The 18893-nt window shown below is 34.2% G+C and overlaps 1 protein-coding gene and 1 long non-coding RNA gene across 2 annotated transcripts; both read left to right on the forward strand.

The window, feature by feature from the left end:
- Positions 1-703: 703 nt before the first annotated feature.
- XSP10 (xylem sap protein 10 kDa) lies at positions 704-1377 on the forward strand. The gene is made up of 2 exons (NM_001319160.1): positions 704-1047; positions 1146-1377. The coding sequence occupies exons 1-2, from the start codon at positions 726-728 to the stop codon at positions 1160-1162; spliced, it is 339 nt and encodes a 112-aa protein (NP_001306089.1). The 5' UTR covers positions 704-725; the 3' UTR covers positions 1163-1377.
- A 3258-nt stretch (positions 1378-4635) lies between these two features.
- On the forward strand, positions 4636-5222 carry LOC138347760 (uncharacterized). The gene is made up of 2 exons (XR_011220290.1): positions 4636-4771; positions 4890-5222. It is a non-coding gene; the product is annotated as an uncharacterized lncRNA (long non-coding RNA).
- The last annotated feature ends 13671 nt before the right edge of the window (positions 5223-18893 follow it).

Consider the following 18893-nt stretch of genomic DNA (forward strand, 5'->3'; position numbering starts at 1 on the left):
GAGGCGAATTATATATGTATATAGGCTAAAAATTGTATATTATACATATTTATTTGTACATCCTGACGAATTATACATATACAAACATGATTAATTATACAAACTCGAAGTCAGCCCACGTAATTAAAATATAATGTTAGTCGCGATTGGTAATTATAGCAAACTATAGCTATGATGAGTAATTAAATAGTATAGATTTGCTTATCTGCGTAAATTTTCCTTAAAATAATTTATGTATAAAAAATGCAAGCATAACTGATACAGTCCATTTAATATTATTCTTATACACTATCAAGTGTCTGCATACAAAAGATCTTAAACAACAGATTGGTTCAAGGATCAAGGATGTATATTGAACTAAAATTCCATTGCAAAATTTGATGAACCTTGTTCCTATTATAACTTAATTACAATATTTTTATATGTTAATGGAGTAAGCATTTGAGTTGTATTATATTAATTGAAATTATTTCTAAGTGTCATGTTTTCCCAATGTGAACACCTCTTAAAGCATCTCAAATGATGGCAATAATGTTGATAAATGAATTAATTTGCTTTTGACAAGACACCAACATCATTATAAATATAAAAATAGAGTATGCTTTAATGGCTCATCCACTATAGTATTTTGTGGAATTTCACGTGTCAACATTATCTTAACAACATGTTCAATATAAATTTTGACCATGGGAAGGGCAATAACAAAACAAAAATTATTTGCAGGAATGAACTACTTGTTGTGTGTTGTAGGATTTGTTGTGCTACTGGCCATTGCTGGAGCTGATGGAGCCGGTGAATGCGGGAGAAATTCTCCAGATATGGAAGCCATGAAATTGATTCCTTGCGCAGAAGCAGCATCGGATGAGAATGCATCCGTATCAAGGAGTTGTTGTTTACAAATACAGAAATTGGGACACAACCCGAAATGTCTCTGTGCTGTTATGCTCTCAAATACTGCTAAAAGCTCTGGAGCTAATCCTGAAGTTGCGATAACCATCCCCAAGCGTTGTAACCTAGCCAATCGTCCCGTTGGCTATAAGTGTGGACGTATGTTCTTAATTCTAATAAAATTATATTATTTTTTCACATCTCCAATATATATATATATACTAATTAATCTTCATCTTCTCGTGTTTTAATTGCAGCTTACACACTGCCATGAAGACTACACGATATGTTACTATGTTATGTACCTATGTGTTTGGTGGCAGTATGTAATACTGTGTTCTTCTGTTATTGTGGCTTAATTTATAATCAGATCGATCATGTCATGTATCATTTCTGATTAGCATAAATAATATTTTGTGTTTTCTCTTCTTCGATGAAGATGATTTTCTTATCCTTTAATTTTCATCAGTGATTTGCTCAACTCAATCTTTCGGATTTGACTCATTCTTCTTGTTTGTTTATGTGGATTAATTGTTCGAAAGATCTCATCTTGAATCGGCTCGCACGCAGGGCGTCTTTAGTCCAGACACCACTAAAGTCATCGCTTGGAGCCCTATTCTTTTTAAACAAAAAAGTACTTGTAATTGTTATTTTTTAAAACAAAATTATATCTACTATGAGTGCTATGATTTCTACTAAGAAAATTGCACACGAGATGGAAACAATTTGATGAAAATAGTGACAACGAAATCACAAAGTCCCTTGAATTAGATTTCAACCAGTTGAAGTATATGAAAATATCTTTTGTTTCTTATTTAGTGGTAAATTGAGATCACTAGATAATGAGATTTTTTTAATTTTTGGGAAAATGTACAAGTACCCCCTACCCTATGCTCGAAATCTCATAGACTACTTATATTATACTAAGGATCTATTACCCCTGAACTTATTATATAAATAATTTTCTATCCCTTTTCGGCCTAAGTGACACTATCATGTGGGCTCAGCGCATGTTGACATTTTTTTTCAAGTTAGTGTCACGTAGGCCGAAAGGGCTAGAAAATTATTTATAAAATAAGATCAAGGGAAAATAGGTACTTTGTATAGTATAAGTCTGAGATTTCGGACATAGGTTGGGAGGGTACTTATGCATTTTCCCAAAAAAGAATATTGTCTTGAACTTTCTTTAACACATAATATTATTCTGATATTGATGATTTAGATTTATTTTTTGAATTAAAAGTGTTAAGAAGTAATACAAGTAGAAGATAATGACCTAATAAAATACTCAATCAAACCCGATTATTTTTCAAATACACATATTGCTTATAATATAATATTAAACGTTCATGTAACCGTTACCTCAGCTGAAAGAAGTTTTTGGAAACTAAAATTGTATTTAAGATTGATAATGTCCCAAGAGAGATTGAATGAATTAATTGTATTATCAATTGAAAAGGAATTATTAAAACGAGTTGATTATAAAACAATAACTAATGACTTCACATTTAAAAAGGGAAAATGCACAAGAACCCCCCTAGACTATGACCGAAATCCCAAAGAGAAACCTTAACTATTCTAAGGTCTTGTTACCCCCCTAACTATTTCTTTTTGTAATTTTATGCACCTTTTTGGCTTACGTGACATTCAAATATTTTTCACGCACCTCGATTGCGTGGAGTCACAGAGTATGCCACGTAAGACAAAAGGTGTGTAAAATTACAAAAAAAAAAAAATCAGAAGGGTAATAAGACGGGGGGTACTTGTGCCTTTTCCCTTTTAAAAACTAAAAAGTATATATATATATATATATATATATATATATATATATATATATATATATATATATATATATATATTAGGATCCCTCTCTAAATTTCTCTTTAGGCCCACAATCTTATTGAGTCGACCTGCTCGCATGTCAATTTTTTGACCTGCAAATTAAACTTACTCAAAATTTATATAAATATATAAATAATTAAAGAAGATGACTTATTTTATATGATTAACTTAGTGAATTCAAACACACTTTTTTTCTTCTAAATATACTTGAATGGAAAATGTCTAATTAGAATATTCTATAAAAACTTGAGGTATTCAATTAATTAGAACATGACTTAATTTCATTATTCCGATAAAATATCCTAACAAGTCCACGAGACTAACTTTGTATTAAGCCATATTTTTGTATAAGAAAGTAAATTTACTTCTATCCAATTTGCACAATATATATATATATATATTTTGCATTCAACATGAACCATCATGCATCGCATAATTTGCATGTTAGCTTATGCGCCACTCATGTGTATGTATGTATATGTATGTTGTTTTTAATCCTTCTTTCACGTAAAGAGATGTATGTATGTGCAAATTCTAAGATTGGAAGTTGATTAGTCTAATGATGTTGCCCCACTTGTGCATATTAATAGGACTAAGGCTTAAGTCATCTGCGGCTTCCTAAAGTTGTCCTCATAATTCACTTAAACACCTCAACTAAGGCTACTAACTATTAGACACTCTAATATTAACGAATATGTACCTATTAAATACAAAATAATAATAAACTTTTAAAATGTTGTGTGTGTAACTCACGCACACTATTTTTAAAAAGTATCCAATAAAATTGCAGTATGTGGCACATGGGCCCCATCTAATGAATATTTGATTATGTTTTTTAAAAATGAAAATAAAAACTCCAATCATTAATAATCCTAAAAATTATTTATCAAAAAGGAGAAAAAAGAAAACACCCATTCCCACACAAACCCACCCACCCACCTTTCTTCTTCTTCCCTTCACCAGCCATTGTTATGATTCCAACAACAAATTCCATTCCTCCGGCAACAACAAAAAGAAGAAAAAAGAAAATCTCCCCCACCCCCTCCTCCAAGTTCGTCAACCTAATCATTTGCCTTATCTTCTTCTTCATCATCATCAATTACTTCTCATTAGCTATTCCTTTGAAAAGATTAATCTTTTTGAAATCAAGTCTAATGCAAATAGTGAAATAAATTATGAAGTATAATATATTAATGGAGTGATTGTTAAGATTCTTTATGGAAAAAATACGTAGATAAATTATTTTGATAAATTATTTCAAAATCAATAAAGAGAACAAATATTGCTACAATAGTTTTGATGTCCCATTTGTTTCTTGTTGCAAGTTCTTTTAACAAATTCAATTTATGAAGAGTGAAAAATAAAAATGAAAGAAAAAAAAAACAGAGTGCAGAAATGGGGTGAAGAAGAAGACAATTGGTACAGCCTACAGGGGTGGGGATGGGTGTGGTTGCTTTCTTTTTGGTCAAAAATATTATTTTAAATAAAAAAATACTTTGAGTTGTATTAATTAATGCTGATTAGGATAAAAAAAAGAGTAAAGTTTATTTTTAAATAGATTAGGAATATATTCACGCGTTACTACGCTGTGAGACACACTTATTTAGTCACGTCAGTATTTTGTGCTCAATAGACACAGTTTTGAATAATTAAAGTGTTTAATAGGTACAAACCTTAATTGTGGTGTTTAAATGAATTATGCAGACAACTTTAGGGAGCCGCATATGACTTAAGCCTAGGATTAAACTCGCAATGCACGCTCTTACTATTTTGTTTCCTTCTAGTAACCCAATATTTTAATATTAGCCCTTAACCCAATATTTTAATATTAGCCCTTCATATATTGCATGGATACGTATACTAGTACTAGTGAATATAAATAACAGCATAATTTAGTATCAATTTGTAATTCTCTCTTAACCACATCTCTTCATGATGGGCATTTCAAAACATTTTATGTTCTTTGTTCTTCTTGTACTTGTAATGATAATGACCACTTCAAGTCTTGAAGCTAACCATGTATTTCTTCAACATCTTAAAAGTTAGCACTCGTTATTTTAATTTTTCTTTGGCAACATTAATTGATTTTCTTTTGTCTTGGAATTAATTTACACTGTAATAATGATTATTTTTTATTTCATATTATTAAATATATATAGGTGATTATTTGAAGATGTTTTCAACGATTGGTTTGGAGTGCAAATGCTGTGATGGTGAAGGAGGTGAATATACAAAGTTATGGCATGGAACTTGCTCAACGTCTATTTCACTTTCATGTGATATAATATAATTATATAAATTACTTGTCCTCGTCCACTTGATACTATTATAACAACAACATATCCGGTGTCCTATATGGAATTAAGTAACGATATTTAGAATAAATACATGGCCGTTATATGTGGCACTTAAAATTTTATAGATTCAATTGTTACTCTATGTTAATGCCAGTTGATATAAAATAAAATGTTTTTTCTATCATTGCCATTTAATTTATTGTGTTTATCTCTACTTTATTACCAATCATTTTACAAGGTACCTTTAACCCCTTTTCTGTTAATTTATTTCAATCCGACTTTCTCAAATGTAAGTTCTTCCAATAATATTAATTGAAACACACAATAATCAAAGATTTGGCAGGTCAAATGCCATCCTTAATAAACATATGAATTTAAGGTTTTTTTAGAAGACTCTGTACTAATACGGGAGGAGTAGTTGTAAGATACGTAATACTTCTAATCTAAATAAAGATGTATAAAATGAGAGAAATATCAAGAACTAATTTAGTACCAAAGTTTTAGTATTTAATCGTAAATAAAACTTACTAATATATTTCTCTTTACTGGAAGCCAATTAATTTGAAGCACTAACTAATATATTTCTTAAGATAAAACATAAGATTAGGTTCAAACTTTTCTAGATACATTATTTACAATCCTTTCAGATCAAAAAATTTGTTCCTATTTTCACGCCTAAAATCTCTCCTATATATCGATAGTTACATTCATCACTGCATTTTTGAATTGCAAATCTAATATTTCTCTTGTTCATCGATTTGAAATTCCGGTCGGACTATTTTTAAATCAATTTTTTTCTTTCTAGTTCCTCAATTTTTTTTTTTTAAAAATTATTTAGCTTTTTGATTTACATTATCGATATTGTACTTGGGCTAATGTCCGCATTAGATATTACGGCTATTGACATAGACATCGCCGGAGAATTTGTGTGAAGAAAACGACGTTTGAAGTGGAGGGATAAAATAAATTAGTATGCAATCCAAGGGAGTACAAAGCTTAAAGGGTAAAAGAAAATATCAAAAATTTCAAAGGGGTACATCAATTTTTTTTAACCAAAAAGGCAAAATTGCTACAGAAGTAGCGATTTTATTTTCATGCCGTTAAGTCTCAAAATTCTCAAATTCGCTGACCTACCAACTGTTCATATTTTTTTCCTTTTTTTTTTTAAAGCGAATCGCTGCTCATGCAGCGTTTTAGGCGAATTTTACATTTTACAAAATTAAAATCACTGCGATTGCAATATTTTTATATAAAAAAAATCACTGTCTTAATAGCGATTTTTGTGGAAAAGTTTTTTCTTTTTTTAAAGATTGCTACCTTGGCAGCTATTAAAGAAAACTATTTTTTAAAACTTTTTTATTAAAATATAATTGCTATTTTTTTAAAAAAAAATTATTTAATGTTTTTTTTAAAATAATTAAAATCAACGTTTTATAAAAAATTTTTCTTTTAAATAAAAAAATCACTTCTAGTAAATTTTTCTTTATAAAAATATCGTTGCCAATAATTTTTTTAAAAAAATTGTATTAAATGTTAGTGATTTTACTTTTTTTTATTTTGATCAAAATAAAAATCACATTACAATATTTAGTAAAGATTTCGCTAAATGTTTTTTTTTTAATAAAATCACTGCAATTGCATCATATGTATATTAAATAAAATATATAAAAAAGCAGCGTTTTAGTGAATTTTTTTTCTTGGCTGCGATTTTCTTGATTTTTTAAATAAAAGATCACAGCTTGGTGGAATATTTTTTTTTAAAAAATAAATCAGTGCAATTTTTTTTTTAGAAATATCGTAAAAAAATTTTAAAAAAAGAATTCATCAACATTTGATATGATTGCTTAACAAAAATTGGCCGCAATAATTTAATAAAAATTAGTTGACAAAAATAGCTGCCAAAATTTAAAAAGTAAAAAAGAAAAAAAATCCACAGCAACGGTTTCCCAAAAAAAAAAAGGTTCCCACTTAAATCGTGGCCTAGTTAGAGATTTTACTTTTATACAAAAAAAAAAAAATTGCCAAAACGCTGCTTGGCAACATTTCTTTTTTAAAAAGGAAAAAAAATTGGACAATATCCCTGGTTGGTCAGCGATTTTAACTTTTAACAAACTTAACGACGTGAAATAAAATTGCTACGTCAGTAGCGATTTTGCTCTTTTGATTAAAAAAAGATTGATATACCCCTTTGAAATTTTTGACATGTTTTGTTTTTGCCCTTTAGGCTTCGGACTTCAATCCAATGTATGAAACTTCTAGTTTGTATCTAAAGTAAATGTAGAAAGAAACCCCAAAAATGGAAAGAAAAAATAAATATGTAGTTTCTCGATCTGTAACCGAATGTATGAAACTTTAATTTTTTTTTTGTTTTTAGCGTGTGTTTGGTATGAAGGAAAATGTTTTCTTGCAAAACAAGTAGATTTTGTACTTATTTTCTCATGTTTGGTTGGTGAGTAGAAAATATTTTTTGGAAATGATTTTTAGTGTTTGATTTATGAATGAAAAATTGTTTTTGAGAGACATCTTTTATTTTTACTAGAGTAGAAAATAACTTATGAAATTGAAAATATTTTTTAAAAATAATTTTTTTGGGATGGTGGGGGTGGGGGTAGTGGGTTGGGGAAGGGGGGAGGGGGGTAGGAGTGAAAAAATAAAAATTTGAAGCTGATAGTATTTAAAAAAAATAAATTAATTTTTTTGGGAGTTGGGGGTGGGTGGGGGGCTGGTAAGGGTGGGTAGGGGGATGGCCTGGGGGGGGATAGGAGTTTAAAAATAAAAATTTGAAGTTGAAAATATTTTTAAAAAATAAATTTAATTTTTTGAAGAGGGTTTGGGGTTGGGGTTGGGGGGGGGGGGACTGACCGGTGGTGGATGGGTGGGGGTCAGGGATCGGGTAAAAATATAAAATTTTAAAAATTAGTTTTTTTAAAAAATTGTTGTTTCTCCTCAAAAATGATGTAATTTGAAATTGGAGGAGAGTTTTGGAAAATGTTTTCCTTAATTTTTGAAGAGAAGTCATTTTCCTTAATTTTGAGGAAAATGATTAAGGAAAATGAGATGATTTGAAAAAAACATTTTCCTTAATACCAAACACACTCTTAAACTAAACTTATTTCGTATTTTAAAGTTTCTGATACATATTATCTTAATTGTGAAATGTATCATGATATACATTTGCAGAATTTTATATCATGTACCATGTTGCATAATTTTGTAAAATTTATATCATATACGACATAATTTGTATCTAAAATTAATGTAGAACCCTACTCCCACCCCCCACCCCCGAAGAAAAAATGGAGAGAAAAATTAGATATGTAGTTTCCTGATCTATGCAACCCAAGGTATGAATTTTCTATGTATTTATTCTTTTGTCTTTTATTCTAAATTTCTTTAGTGTTTTAAAGTTTCTGAAACACTACTTATCTTAATGATGTAATGTATCATGATTTAAATTAGTGTAGTTGTTAGAAGTTATATGTTCAATACAAAAGTACTTGATACATATTTTTTTTGAGGAGTTGTTGTAATTTTTTAAAATTATTGATACAAAAGTAATGTTCAATAGTGTATCATTCAAACATGTATTTTTTTTATGCATCAGATACAAAAATTTACGAAACGTATCAAATACAAACATAAGATAAAAGACAAGTTATTAGTTTAACTGTACTTCTTTGTTTGTATTATGTTTAAAGGTTGGACAATTTTTGTATCATATACAAATATATGTCAGATTATATAGATCATCAATTGATATTAAGTATCAGTTACTTTTTTTTGTATTAGCTGAATATTAAGATACTTTTTAGTTACAATCATGTACCATATGATTAACTTGACTTTCTCGTGATGATTTACTTTTTATAGTTGTCTTTGTTGAGTTCCAAAGCGATGAAATCAACATACATGCCATCAAATGGTTTTAGAGCTGAATATCTTTGCACACGATGTGAAGCATTATTGTGGAGATAATGTACTCAAATGAAAGTCAGACTATGTTAGCGATAAAGATGATCCTATAAAACTCAAGACTTGCTTCACTCCACCACAACAAGATGATCTGGTTCTTGTCCAATAGTGATTATGTATCAATGAATAGAGACCATTTGATGTTTTGTTTTTATTTTAAAAATAATTTTACTTAGGTTTTAGAGTGTTACTCTAAAAACTATTTCATGTCATATTTTGAATTTGAATATTTTTTTGTTATTGATTATATCATGTGAATTTTTATATTTTGTGATTTAATTATAGTGTTGTCGATACATAATATATCATTTGATACTTAAATCTTTCATATTATTTAGTTGAAGTTCAAAAACATAAGTATCAAATTCATAACTAATTTTAATCAGTTATATAGAAAAGAAGATGGTGTTGTTTGATACATTACGTGTATATGGTGTCTGCCACCAGTTAAACATAATACAAAAGGAAAGTTCAGAAACACATAATCAATCTTTCACTTAATGCATATGGTACATTAGATATGAGTCTTATCAATGGATATAAAAATACATAATTATGTATCAGATTCACATAAGTTATTATTAGATAACTTAGTTATGAATTTTATCAATACTTATAAATTCACATAAGCTAATTATGTATCGAACAAATTATTTACCCACAAAATTGAACTAATTTTTATACAAAATAGCAAAACTCACATATATTGTATTGATACTTCACAATATTAACAATTCAAGTTACTTTATTGAAATATAACAGTGCAAAAAATGAAAAATTATTCAACATAAACATCAATGTCATGTATAAATTCAATGGTTCATTCTCCTTTTGGAAAAAATACAAGTCTTATGATTGTGACATTTTTGTCCACAACGTCCACAACAACTTGTGTACCTTGACTTTTAAAACTGTTAGATACATATATCTTGCGGCCAAATATGATATATAAAGTAATATTACAAACTATTGTGAAACTTATTATTAGGATCTAAAGTAGTGAGATTTATGTATTAATGGTATCCGCTACACATTTTCTGTAATGTAGTAATCATAATATTGGAGATGCATATTTGTAATATTTTGCTCTTTGAAACAACAATTGTGTGTGCACAAGATATTTCGTCTAGTTGAAATCTCCCTCGACTACATACTTTATCTCAAGGCTAACAATGTATCTCCTTCCAGATTCATAAATTAAAAGAAAAAATTCAGACAATGCAAATAACCTGCAAAAATTAAATAAATCAATGATACATTAAATGAAATGCCTTTTTTTTGGTGTTTTTGAATTAGGACTGATCAAAGTTTTCTAATGATTGAAGTATTTACAAACATGAAAAGATAGGAAAGAACATGCTTGAGTTTTGATCGAGGTAAATTGAACATGACAAAGAACATGGTGACATCTCCATTAGTAAGACGTCTACTCCATCTGTACCAAATTAACCACCGCATCATTCAAAAAATATATTTTTTTGCTCTTATTTGACAAAAACACTAAAAACAATTACCAGAAACAACAATGAACCATTTTGAAGGATGATACATGTTATTTTTTATTGAATAGTATAAGGATGTTTTTTGTTCACTTATATAACACAAGGATTTACTTTAGGTTTAGGTCATACTTCAGGGATGATTTTAACTAAAATCAGCCATCGATTAACGGGGATTGATAGATCGTCGGATGCCTCCAGCCATCTGGTTTGTTGTATCAATGGCGGATTTGAGATTCGATCACTTCCGTAACCTTCATAACTATCTCATTACTTTTGTGTCGCTCGTATCTAACATCATTTTCCCATGATACAGAATGCCTTAACAAGATCAATTCTGTTTTTTCTAAGAACAATTTGAAATTCAAAAAATTTAATTCAGTTAGAGGTTTATGAAGACTGATTGTTTTAGAATTGTTAAACGTACGCGTGATTCGTGGGGTTAATTATTATTACCTTATTTTAATCCCTTATTTACGTAGTAACTGTTAACAACAATTTAAAAATTTAAGTATCTGTCTGTTTAAATTAAAGTATCGGTATGCGATATTATGTATTCAAAATAATATAAAAAGGGAATTTATGGTATTTAGTGAAAGAGTAAGGATGGAAAGTAATTTCTATTTTAGACTATGTGATTTGCCTAATATTTACATAGTTACATATCTTTTACATTTTAGGATCATTAGCCCTGTCGCGCCCCATTTTCGCAGAAAACGGGTTTTGTGCACGATCTAATAACTCTTTTGGGATTTCGAGTTTGGATTCGCCACCTAATGAATTAAGGCGCGTTAGGGAACCTATCTAACCTAACTAAGTCTAATTAAGGTCAATGAGCCAGAGATTAAGGTAAGGGTTCAAATTACCTCGAGGGGAAGGTGTTAGGCATCCCTCAAGGTCCACAAGTGCAGGTCCCGGCCGTATCTCATGCAATCTATATGGGGGTTACAATTAGCAATCTATGTCACTTTATTTATTAATTTATTTAATCTTGCTAAGTGATATAAAACAATTAATACTATTTTATTATTTTTTATTAATTTGAGCATGCAAGGCTAAGTGATAGCAATAAATAAACAATCAAGTTTTATTTTTATTTAAGCATATGAGATTATGTTGTAAACAAAATTTGCAAATATTTAGCAATTAACATGTGCGAAAGTAAAGTTTTTAAAATTGAGCAAGTTTTGAGTAGAAATTTTTATTTTTTTTGAAAAATGTTTATTCCTTTATAGGGATGATGCCACGATATTGTTGATCGCGCTGCTCCACCATAGAAACAATTTTGATTTGAGGTCGGTCTTAAAAAAAACAATAGTTTATATTTTTTGAAAATGATTTAAAAGATTTAGTGTAACGACCTGTTTAGTCGTTTTGAGCAACAGATTTTATTTCTGGAAAATATGACTGAGACGACGGACCCCACGACGAACCGTAATGGACATGACGGACCGTCGAGGGGGTCTCTTTCCAAAACACTTAGAATTCTGAAATTTGGGTACTGAAATCGACTCTCTGAACTTCGTGACGGAATAGCAGGACGGACCGTCACAGGTGTGACGGGCCGTCACAGGTGTGACGGGCCGTCACAGACCCTTTAATGGAATGGAGTCTCTGAACTCTGTGACGGAGCAGTAGGACGGACCATCGCAGGCACGACGACCCATCACAGGCTGCGTAATCCCAAGCTGGGTCGGATTTCTTTAAATGTTTTAAGGGACGTTTTGGACTATTCCTGCTTAAAATTATAAAGTTGGTGGTTGAATATTAATAATTCAATTTCTTGAGGGTTAAATGAGATAACCTTAAATTAATTAGTGGGTTATTTTGTCATCTTTCATACTTAATTATATGTTAATTAGGGTAAAAGAAAGAGGGTTTGGATAAGAAAAATAGAAAGAACAAAGAGAGAGAGAGGATCAAACGAGAAAGAGGAGAAACGAGAAGAAGAACAAAGCTTTGGGAACTTGCTTGCTTGATCACTAATCATTGGTGGAGGTAGGTTATGGTTTTTATACTATTCGTAGTAAACTCTTAATAGCGAATGATATGTATTGGATAGTGTTGTAAACCCTTCTATGTGCTTAATTATGTGTTTGCATGTTGTGATTATATAATTGTGGTAAAATAAGCATGATGAAGCTATTGAATCCTAAATCTTATAAAAAAACCTAATCTACTTTGTTAATGATGATGCCTTGGTATCAAAGAAGGCTTGATGAACGAAAGTAGTGATATTAGGGGATCGGGTGCCACGTTCCGGTACCAGGATAGTATATGAGGATCGGAGTGTCACGTTCCGACACAGGATAGAATATGGATCGGGTGCCACGTTCCGGTACCAGGATAGTATATGAGGATAGGAGTGTCACGTTCCGACACCAGGATAGAATATGGATCGGGTGCCACGTTCCGGTACCAGGATAGTATATGAGGATCGGAGTGTCACGTTCCGACACCAGGATATAATATGGATCGGGTGCCACGTTCCGGTACCAGGATAGTATATGAGGATCGGAGTGTCACGTTCCGACACCAGGATAGTATATGGATTGGGTGCCACGTTCCGGTACCAGGATAGTATATGAGGATCAGAGTGTCACGTTTCAGTACCAGGATTAGCAAAGAGAATGAATCTTAAAATATATCAATATACTCAATTTAATGAACCTAATTCTCAAATGAGTATGATGGGGAGGCGTGAGTCCTCATTGATGAGCTTGGTGTTGTGACCAAGGATGATGGTAATTGTAAATGCCGCATGTTGAGTATTGTAGTTCATTTTATGATATTATATGATATATACTATTTTCTATTTTGAGTTGGCCGATGATATCTACTCAGTACCTGTGTTTTGTACTGACCCCTACTTGTATGTTTCTTTGTTATTTGTGGAGTGCAGCAAACGTACCATCATCTTCAACTCAACCGCAACTCTAGCCAGTCTTCGTCATACCAGATTTCAGGGTGAGCTAAAGCTTCTAGCTTGGACTGGATCTTCTTTTTCAAGTCTTGATGCCTTGAAGTTCTGGCATAGACTAGCTATGATTTATGTTTAGTTTCTTAGATACTCTTAGCTTTAGTAATTTGAAGATTTCTTGTGATGATGACTTCCAGATTTTGGGGATAATAATAGTTGTTGAGTTTTCAAAAGTTATTTAATTGATTTTTATTAATGAGTTTAAGTCTTCCGCATTGTTTTATGTTATTATTGGTAAACGATTGGGGTTAGATTGGTTGGTTCGCTCATATAATAGGATAAGTGTGGGTGCCAGTCGCGGCCCGATTTGGGTCGTGGTAAAACTTGGTATCAGAGCATTAGGTTCGTTGGTCTCATCACACAAGAACGAGTCTAGTAGAGTTTTAAGGAACGGTAGGGGGACGCCTTTACTTTTCTTTGAGAGGCTATAAGACTTTAGGAAAATTCCATTCTTTCTTTCTTTCGTGCTATTACTTGGATACAATTGGTATCTAGGTGATACAAAATGGTATCTGACCATCTTCACTCTATTTCACAGATGGTTAGAACTAGAGCAACGACTGCGCCAACACCAACACCGGCAAGACAAGAAGCGTCCGAGCCAGCCATTGGGGCTGTAGCTTGAGGAAGAGTAGCGGCAAGAGGCCGTGGTAGAGGTCGTGGGAGGACGTCCTCTAGGGGAAGAAGACAAGCGCCCGTACCATCTAGTACCAGGGCGGTGACTCCTCCACCGACTCAAGAAGTAGTAAGAGAGGGTGAGGAAGGGGAAAATGAACAAGTACAGAATGAGGGATTGCCACCCCAACCTACCCCAAAGATGATCAATCAGGTTCTTGCTTATCTTAGCGGGTTATCTGATCAAGGTCAAACACCTCCAGTGTTTTCTGCACCAGCACCTCAGGTTCCGGAAGTACAACAGGCAACTGCTGCGGCTCCCCGCATGGATGTTCCATTGGAAATAGGCACGTTTCCTCGTCTGACTACCGGGCCTATAATGACAAATGATCAGCATGAACTTTTCAGTAAGTTCTTGAAATTGAAACCTCCAGTCTTCAAGGGTGCTGAATTTGAGGATGCTTATGATTTTCTGGTTGACTGCCATGAGCTACTACATAAGATGCGTATAGTAGAACGGTTTGGTGTTGAGTTTGTGACTTATCAGTTTCAAGGGAATGCCAAAATGTGGTGGCGGTCACATGTTGTGTGTCAACCAACAGAGGCACCACCTATGACTTGGACATCATTCTCTAGCTTGTTTATGGAGAAGTATATCCCCCGGACCTTGAGGGATAGAAAAAGAGATGAGTTCTTGAGCCTAGAGCAAGGTAGGATGTCGGTTACTGCATATGAGGCTAAGTTTCGTGCATTATCCCGGTATGCCACCCAACTTTGTTTCAGTCCACAAGAGCGGATTCACCGTTTTGTGAACGGGTTGAGGTCAGAATTGTGGATTTCGACCCTACAGGTAGCGGCTACGGCAAAATCCTTTCAAGAAGTGGTAGACTTCGTGATAGAGGTGGAAGGAGTGAAGCCAGATGACTTCACCATGGCATCGACATCAAAAAGGTTTCGAAAGGGAGGTGAGTTTAATGGTTCTTACTCTAGAGGACAGGGTTCAGGAGGTTACTTAGTCCGACCAATTCAGTCTTCACTACAGACTGTAGTCGGGGGTCCATCTCAGACCGGTCAACACTTCTCTGAGAGACCTATGCTTGAATCCAGAGAATGTTATGGATGTGGGGAGACTGAACACATCAAGAGGTATTGTCCAAAACCGAGTTATAGACCCCCAATAGCTAGGGGTAGAGGTGGTCATGGTAGAGGCCGTTATTTTGGAGGACGTGATGGCCAAGGTAATGGTGGTCATCAAAACGGTTGGGGTGACGGACAAATGGGAACTACTGCAGCGCAACCTGTTAGAGGCCACAGACAGACTGGTGATAGTGCCCATTGTTACGCTTTCCCTGGGCGGTCGGAAGCGGAGACATCAGATGCTGTTATCACAGGTAATCTTTTAGTTTGTGATTGTATGGCTTCTGTATTATTTGACCCTGGCTCTACATTTTCATATGTATCTTCCGCATTTGCTAATGGTCTTAATTTACATTGTGAATTGCTTGACATGCCTATTCGGGTTTCTACTCCGGTGGGTGAGTCTGTGATAGTTGAAAAAGTGTATAGGTCTTGTTTGGTGACTTTTGTGGGGAACAACACTTATGTAGACTTGGTTATCTTAGAAATGGTTGATTTTGATGTAATTCTGGGTATGACTTGGCTTTCTTCGAATTTTGCGATCTTGGATTGTAATGCTAAAACTGTGACGTTAGCCAAGCCTGGGACAGATCCGTTAGTATGGGAGGGTGACTATACTTCCAATCCGGTTCGTATCATCTCCTTTCTTCGTGATAAGAAAATGGTTAGTAAGGGTTGTTTTAGCGTTCTTGGCACATCTCATGGATGATACTACCCAAGTACCTCCAATTGAGTCGGTCTCGATAGTTCGTGAGTTTTTAGATGTGTTTCCCACGAGGTACTTCTTTTGGTTTGAATAGGGGGTCGCCCCTTTTTTTGGTTGAAGTAGCCACGACTTTGGTCGTAGTCAGTTTAGCCCCATAAACCCAGTCCACTTGCTGCCATGTTGATCAAAATGACTAAGTTTAATGACTTGACCAGTCACTAGCCCTCGTATTATAAGATTCTCTCAACTATACTCCATTCCTAGTTGAAAGAACCTATTCGATAATAGGGTCCAATATCCGATTTGAGGAGAGAGTGGTACCGTACTGGCTTGAAAGCGACTTTCCTCACTCCTTGGCTGACTACAGGCATGACTACAGAAGAGATGGAATTCCTACCAGACCAGAGAGAGGTGATTCTCTAACAAAGGAAAGAAAGGAATGACTATTTATATCAAGAGACAGGCTTGCTAACCTTCGGTCATAGTGACTATTGACAAGAGGAGTTGCTTAAGGACCTACGAAGAAAGTGACCGAAGCGGAGTCAATTCATATTAAAACAAGAGGAGAGAATTCAATGTTAATCGCCATCTCCTTGGCACACGTGACGGATCATACTTTCTTGCCTTAGACCACTATCGAGGCTATGATGACCTTTCGGGTATGCCACCGGATAGAGACATCGACTTCATCATTGATCTTGAACCAGGTACTCGCCTCATTTCTATACCCCCTTATAGAATGGCTCCCGCGGAGTTAAGAGAGTTAATGGCCCAACTTTAAGAGTTGTTGAGCAAAGGCTTCATTAGACCAAGTGCATCCCCTTGGGGTGCTCCGGTGTTATTTGTGAAGAAGAAGGATGGGAGTTTTCGGATGTGCATAGACTACCGGCAGTTGAACAAGGTAACTATTAAGAACAAGTATCCCATTCCTCGCATTGATGACTTGTTCGATCAGTTACAAGGTGCTTGTGTCTTCTCTAAGATTGACTTGAGATCCGGTTATCATCAATTGAAAATACGGGCAACGGATATGCCAAAAACTTCTTTTCGAACTAGGTATGGGCATTACGAATTTGTGGTAATGTCTTTTGGTCTTACAAATTCCCCTGCTGCTTTCATGAGCTTGATGAACGGGATTTTTAAGCCATATCTGGATCTCTTTGTGATCGTATTTATTGATGATATATTGGTATACTCAAAGAGCAAGAAGGAACATGAAGAGCATTTGAGAATTGTATTGGAAATGTTGAGGGAGAAAAAGCTTTACGCTAAATTCTCCAAGTGTGAGTTTTGGCTAGATGCAGTGTCCTTCTTGGGGCATGTGGTTTCTAAGGATGGAGTGATGGTGGATCCTTCTAAGATTGAGACAGTGAAGAATTAGGTAAGACTTACTAATGTGTCAGAAATAAGGAGCTTTGTTGGTTTAGCTAGCTATTACCGTCGATTTGTCAAGGGATTCTCTTCCATTGCTTCCCAATTGACGAACTTGACTAAACAGAATGTTCCATTTGTATGGTCGGACGAGTGTAAAGAAAGCTTTCAGAAGCTCAAGACCTTGTTGACTACCGCACCAATCCTTACCTTGCCAGTGGAAGGTAAGAATTTCATTGTCTATTGTGATGCATCCTATTCGGGCTTGGGTGCAGTACTAATGCAAGAGAAGAACGTAATTGCTTATGCTTCAAGGCAATTAAAGGTGCACGAACGTAATTATCCGACCCATGATTTGGAATTAGCTGCGGTAGTGTTTGCCTTAAAGCAATGGAGACACTATCTATATGGAGTTAAATGTGAAGTATACACGGCTCATCGTAGCCTACAGTATGTCTTTACTCAAAAAGATTTGAATTTAAGACAGAGGAGATGGATGGAACTACTGAAGGACTACGATATCACTATCTTGTATCATCCGGGAAAGGCTAATGTTGTGGCAGACGCCTTAAGTAGAAAGGCAGGGAGCATGGGAAGTCTAGCTCACTTGCAAGTTTTTAGACGTCCATTGGCTAGAGAGGTTCAGACTCTGGCTAATGACTTTATGAGATTAGAAGTAAATGAGAAGGGAGGATTTTTGGCTTGTGTGGACGCAAGATCTTCCTTTCTTGACAAGATCAAGGGAAAACAATTTAATGATGAGAAACTAAGCCGAATTCCGGATATGGTGTTGCGAGGAGAGGCTAAAGAAGCAATAATGGACGAGGAAGGTGTTTTGAGAATTAAGGGAAGGGTATGTGTGCCCCGTGTGGATGATTTGATCCACACTATTCTCACAGAGGCTCATAGTTCCGGATATTCTATACATCCTGGTGCAACCAAGATGTACTGTGACCTAAAGCAACACTTTTGGTGGAGTAGAATGAAGCGCGACATTGTTGAGTTTGTTGCCAAATGTCCAAATTGTCAACAAGTAAAGTATGAACACCAGAGGCCCGGAGGAACACTTCAGAGAATGCCCATTCCTGAATGGAAGTGGGAGAGAATGGCAATGGACTTCGTGGTTGGTCTTCCAAAGACATTGGGGAAGTTTGACTCTATTTGGGTAATTGTGGACAGATTAACTAAGTCTGCTCATTTCATTCCGGTCAAGGTGACTTATAATGCAGAGAAGTTAGCCAAACTTTACATCTCAGAAATTGTTCGATTGCATGGAGTCCCACTTTCCATCATATCAGATAGAGGTACGCAGTTTACTTCCAAGTTTTGGAGAACATTGCATGCTGAATTAGGTACTAGGTTGGACCTTAGTACTGCATTTCACCCTCAGACCGATGGTCAGTCTGAGCGAACAATTCAAGTGTTGGAGGATATGCTTCGTGCATATGTGATAGAATTTGGAGGTCATTGGGATAACTTCTTACCCTTAGCAGAGTTTTCATACAACAATAGCTATCACTCAAGTATTGATATGGCTCCTTTCGAAGCATTGTATAGGAGGAGATGTAGGTCTCCCATTGGGTGGT

This window comes from Solanum lycopersicum, chromosome 3 (assembly GCF_036512215.1).
Source record: "Solanum lycopersicum chromosome 3, SLM_r2.1".
In the NCBI taxonomy this organism is placed as follows: Eukaryota; Viridiplantae; Streptophyta; class Magnoliopsida; order Solanales; family Solanaceae; genus Solanum; species Solanum lycopersicum.

Bases quoted from the DNA above. Each gene is read 5' to 3' on its own strand.
- XSP10 (NM_001319160.1), top strand. From the start codon at position 726: ATGAACTACTTGTTGTGTGTTGTAGGATTTGTTGTGCTACTGGCCATT.